The sequence below is a fragment of the Pelobates fuscus genome, chromosome 9 (genome assembly GCF_036172605.1).
Source record: "Pelobates fuscus isolate aPelFus1 chromosome 9, aPelFus1.pri, whole genome shotgun sequence".
Classification (NCBI taxonomy): Eukaryota; Metazoa; Chordata; class Amphibia; order Anura; family Pelobatidae; genus Pelobates; species Pelobates fuscus.
Genome location: NC_086325.1, coordinates 79368308 through 79374307, shown reverse-complemented (window position 1 = coordinate 79374307; position 6000 = coordinate 79368308). Strand labels below are relative to the sequence as shown.

At 33.8% G+C, this 6000-nt stretch overlaps 1 protein-coding gene across 2 annotated transcripts in view; it reads right to left on the bottom strand.

The window, feature by feature from the left end:
- Positions 1 to 1719: 1719 nt before the first annotated feature.
- The window catches only part of GRIA3 (glutamate ionotropic receptor AMPA type subunit 3), a 306497-nt gene continuing 302216 nt past the window's right edge, over positions 1720 to 6000 (bottom strand). For both annotated transcript variants that reach the window (XM_063432102.1, XM_063432103.1), the window contains exons 15-16: positions 5599 to 5846; positions 1720 to 4471 (exon numbers count right to left, since the gene is read on the bottom strand). In XM_063432102.1, the coding sequence (XP_063288172.1) occupies positions 5601 to 5846 (246 nt within the window). In that variant the 3' untranslated portion in view covers positions 1720 to 4471; positions 5599 to 5600. The remainder of the gene's footprint in view (positions 4472 to 5598; positions 5847 to 6000) is intronic.

Below are 6000 nucleotides of genomic sequence, written 5' to 3'. Positions count from 1 at the left end.
ACTATGTATCCTGTGTTTAATGGAGCTGATTGGACTTTATGATTTTGGTGCTTGTGGGTCTATATTTCTCATGATAAATGTGCTTGGAGGACTTGCGCTACACAGGTTACTTAAATATCAACTTGTGAAGATGCTTGATTATGGTCAATTTTACAACGTATGCCTATGTACATGTAAGGTCCATGACTTTGGGACACTTGACTATAAATCTGAGGCCATGAGAGAATATGGTAAACAATATCAAGAGGTCTATTAAGTAGAGGTATCAAGGCTACAGAGTCTAAGCCCTGGAGATGAGAGCAAAGTATATAAAGGAAAAAATGAAGGTGTGAGTAATATATAACACAGGGGTAAGGCAAATATAGCATAGTGTGTAAGAAATTCCTGCGGGCTAACAAATAATTTTTAGAATAAAAATAAATTAAGTTCTAGACACACTAGTTACTAGAGACCGACTTAATGTAAATACATTTATAGCACAACACCAAGCAAATATTTATCTTAGAATCTTAATCAGTTTGACATATCCCAGGTGTGCTACAATTTTTTTCTGTGCGTTACATTGTCATCATGCTATAACAATGTAACCATCTGGTAATAAAAGATGAAATATAGCTAGTTGTTAACAATGAGTGTTCAAGAACTATCTCCTACTGTGCATCATCTGTTTTGAGAGTGTATCATTTGTATTTGGCAGATTGGAATGCGGAATGCTTATGACATTTTATTTTAAAATCTAACATTGTAGAAAGTGGAACCGTGTGTGTAATGTAAGATATGTTAACCTTTATATGATTCTAAATGTAGAGTTCTGGAAATGAGCGGAGTTATATTAACTTGTAAGTACCTGACTACTAGTTTATCCAAAGTAGCTTGGTGTTACCTAAAAACGAGTGATTATGGATACAACTGAAGTACTGGCTTTAAATATTCTACATGAACCTACAGTCTTCTTAATCAGTTATACCTATCTCACTGTATGCTAAACGAAAAGATGAATTTTGTGTATTCACTGTTACTGGGACATACATGTCTTGGACTTCCTGAGAGATGCCAGAGTTACAATTTAATTGAATCAGCTCAGAAGAAGACTGAATTAAAGTGGAATCAGCAGCATATAGAACCTGTCATTCGGTAATTGAACTCCTCTAATTTCAGGTAGTCAGGGAAAACCAAGTTCCAGCAGTGCTCGGAGATTCAGAACCCTGCACTGTATGGTTGTAGTCCAACCGTTTATTATCGGGAATATTGCATGGATGACCTCACTCACCATGCAGTATGGGTTTTTAAAACATGGTCTCACTAAAATAATCGAAACCATTTACCCATCAATCTGAACCATTTACCCATCAATCTAATCTAGTTTGTCCAAAATGTAGAATATCAAAATATTAATTTAAAAATACTTGCTGACCTATACATTTATTAGTGGCTTGGCTTGCACAATGTATAGAGAAATAGATTGGAATTTATGTTCTGCAATATATTTCAAAACAAGTGTTCCTTTAGCACTCTGTTGTATAGAGTATAGTATTTATCAATTAAATTAAGATGTTTATAAGATATTGATTTTTAAAGAAGAGCTTGATCTGCCAAGTTTAAAACTATCAGGGAAGTCAGCGTTATTTTCTAGAAAAAACTACTTGCTTTAGCTTTCATGCAGATAGGAGCTACACAATATTCCTACTTATAAAAATGATTGTGGAAATAAATATATATCATCCACCTCTTTCTTATACGGAATAATGTTATACAGATAATCCTGCTTCAAATAAATGTGAGTTTAGAATTAGGATCTTGATCTAAAACATCACTTGATAAATTAACTCTGAAGCATGTGCTAGCAGGTTATATTGAACTAAACAGTAATATTAATTTACTAAGCAAGAAAATAGCTAGCCATTGAGTCACTGTTCACTACAGAACCCATTCTGCTCTGTGGATTCATGATACATTGGTTACCCCAAGAGATCTGTTATCCCATCTTTTGGGAACTTGCAGGCACACTGACTAAAGATGGCTGCTTGGTGAAGTTTTACAAGAAAAGTAATAGTACAGTGATGTTTAACCCCTTAAGGACCAAACTTCTGGAATAAAAGGGAATCATGACATGCCACACATGTCATGTGTCCTTAAGGGGTTAAGGTTAGGATGTGCACTTCTACAGAAAGAGTTAGGATATTCTGGCTCAAAGTTACGGTTAAAATTAGGTTTAGTGATTGAGTTTACATTTGTGAATTCATGAAATTTGGGCTTAGAGTTATAATTACAACACTGTCTATTACTAACTTTAGTAATACATTTAAAGTTAGAATATGAGTTGAGAATAGGCCAAATAGCCCCCAACCCTGATTTGAGCCTTCACGTCAATAGTACATTTCCCACCTATTTCCCCTTGTTCTACGCAATGTCTTCCTTACCCCTAAACCTAACGATAACTATATTTTTGCATAATTCTATGTGTACCGTTCATTAGGAATACATAACATTATGCTATTTATCTGTAGTGAGTAACTGTAGTTATGCATTATACAAAATACAGGAGAGGAAAATTTATTTAGAAGCAGAAAAAAAACACTTTTTAACTAGGTGACATGATACAAGGATCAGAAAACTAGCGCAGAATTCAGAAATTCATGATATTCAGCCTTTGCAGTTTTTTTGTATTTTTTCTTTGCTTTTTTAAGATAAACAAATATATTTGTGAGGTGGCGAGTATTTTTGAACATTTGGGTTTTCTCACTAAATTGCAGGTCACAGTGAGTTGTCAACCGGCTTGCAAAATGTATAAAATCTGTATGTGATATATTTCTCTTTTAATACATGTTGGGGCACATACATTAACAATTGCAAAATTGGAAAGCTTTTTATTTTATTTTTTATTATTTTTTATTTACTAGATAAAATACTCTTAAATGAGTATGGAATCTCACATTTTAGTTTAAATAGCTAAATCGTATTTTATTTTTTGTGAATTTTGGCCTAAAAAAAATCTAATTCCTTTCACAATTCTGTTTAGTGAATTACCCCTGTGTGGTTTGCCACACTCTTATAAAGGAAAAGTACAAAAAATATTTTTCCCCCTTTAACTGAGAACATACAGTTATTCTAAACAATAAAAAATAGTTATTTTAACAAAGGTGTAGTAGAAAATATGTTATGAACTGGCGTGTTATACCTTTTTGTGTTTTGTTAAACAAAATAATTATTCTCTCAAACAAAATTAAAAACTAATCACCACGGCAGAATTGGAGACACACAAGGAAGATCATGACAAAGTGATGTCAACACATTAATAGACAAAAGACAATTATTTTTTAAGAGACAGATAATTATTTCTGACATTATTTTAGACACATAATTGAATTTATCCTCTGGATATCTAGGTTCCAATTAGTGTTCAGCACAAAAGTGTATCGGGTTTTAAAGTAACTGATTCATTATTTAGTATTTCACTCGAGGATTAAATTTGTAACCAATAGGATATCATTAATCTTACTCCTATGTTGTACATTCATGTATCTGATAATTGTTCAGGATAAGTAACCAAACATACTGGTAAAAATACATATACAATTGGACATATTAGGAAGAACCTAGAGAATGCTGCTGGTTGTCTTTTTAATGGGACGTTCTTACCCGATAGACAGCATTGTGACTTCTGACAGACAGGATCACTGAGACCAACAATAAAGACAAATTAGTGTAACAACTGTTAACATAAAAGTGCATTCACTGCAGCAATATGCTAAAAATATTCTATGTATACCTCTTTGACTTCTTCAAATAAAAATTAGAGATATTTATAATTTAACATTTTAATACTCAAGGGTATTTCGTAATTGCATGACTTCTTCACATTAACCCAACAGTCTCAACCACATTTCTTTCCATGCTTTGTGCCTTCAGATTGTGAGTATTCAGACTGGTAACAACGTTAATGGATTTAATTTTCTTATAATTTTTCCCCTGGCAGTCTGAGTGCTTCTAGTGAAACATACAGCAAAATAACTACAATGAACATAATACATGTATGTCTTTACCTGGTGTGGAGATGTATTTCTAAACCACAAGAGAGTGTTAATGCACCGTTAAAGTGCATGCAGGGCCTCGAAGGCCCCGTAGAGTGCTATTAAACAATGGCTTTTTATAGAAATTGTACTTTACAAGAGTACATTTTCTTACATGAGTTCCTTGTCTTGTGGCCAGTTTATATTTTGTTTTTCAAGCAAAGCATTAGCATTTCAGTGATGGTTTGCATTGATTTTGAGTCTCAGAATGTTCCATAAGGCACTGAAGGAAAAAATAAATCAGTTCTGTCTACTAAAAGTTCTGCACCATCAGCAGTTTGTGTCATTCCTGACACCAAGGAAAGATTTTAACTGGCTCAGGTGGTCAGGATTTAAGAGGAAGCCTTGCTCACAAGTTTTCGTCAGATCTCTTGGTTCTCTTGGTTCTTCATAGTAATGATCTGTAAAATATATTAATAGAGAGTTTTAAGAGATAATGGACAAGTCTGTTTATTCTTATAGTTGGATTATGTGATACACCCTTTAATAAAGTAATACAAATACACAGGGGATATTCATGGATTTACTAACTAAAGATCAAGTTGTTCCAATTCTCACTAATATGCAATATCAGGTAATGATGGGGAAAAACGGCTATCAGTAAAGGGAAGTCAGTTGAGGAGTCACATTTTGCAGTTGACTCGCACTTTTCAAGTTGTGTAAGGCTAGAAAAAAAAGTCAGCCTTCTAATCGTCAACTTTCAGACTGCTAAAACTTGAACTCGGCCAACGGCTTAAATTATGGATTTTAGATTGAGAACTACAGATCTATATGGCCACAAATAAGATTTTGAGTAGTTTAAGCTAACCAAATCAGTGTCTACTAGGCATTACACTCACCTCGCATGCTACGGTAAATTATAGAGTGTTGTTTGTGGAATTACATACTATACAGCAGGGTAAGGCAACCTTCATCACTCCAGATGCTTTGGACGTCATCTTCCATAATGCTCTTAAAGCCATAATGCTGGCAAAGCATCAGGAGATATGTAGTCCTCAATAACTGGAGTGCTGAAGATTGCCAACTCCTGCTACATGGTACACATTTTATAAGACACAATTTAAACTGACACTGCTATATTGATACTTAAATATATAGAATGGCATTTCAGAATTTTGTTTGCTCACTTATCCTGTCTTTGGTCCACTAACTGTACATGAGTAAAAACTACATATATGATTGAATGTTTGCTTATTGACACCTCTGTTTTCAATTATTGATCTCTAACTCATGCTATACATAATGTTCTACTACAGTTGACAAAAATGTGGCATCTTTTAAACATTTTTTCTAATTTTTCTACTAATTTTGACCATTAATCTAAGTCTACATCTGTTGCCTGCAATGTTCTACCTGGTGAAGAAGACATGCATGACATGAAGAAAGACATGTGAAAACAACAACATTCTTTTCACCAATATAAAGCAGCCGTTGCGTTTGAAGATGTTGCTAAAATTGGGAAGTAAAAATAGAACAGGTTAAAGCAAAACAATGAAATATAATACAATATCTAGCTTGACCATCGTACCCTTAAATTTTAACGCTTTCTGTTCCATAGACATTGTAACCTTCTCTGTATGTAGCATAATTCTGTGTGCTGGTTGCTGGGGGAGGTTTAAAGGTTTGTGCATTCTTTGTGATTTTCATTCTTTTGGATTCTGCTCGTGACTTGTAACAGAATTCTATTAAAGCCACCATCATGGCTAGTCCAAGACCTCCAACAAGTATATAAAACACCCCTGCGACATTACTTAGACTGAGTGCACTTGTCTTGTCCTAAGAAAAATGAACAACTTTGTTAGTTTTACTGGACATTTGGAAAAAGTTTATCATTTGTGCTTCCAAATCCCCAATATTATTATTCTCTCTCTTGCAGAGGACAAATCATTCAATGTAATCATTGCAAGCTATATTTAAACAAAATATAAGT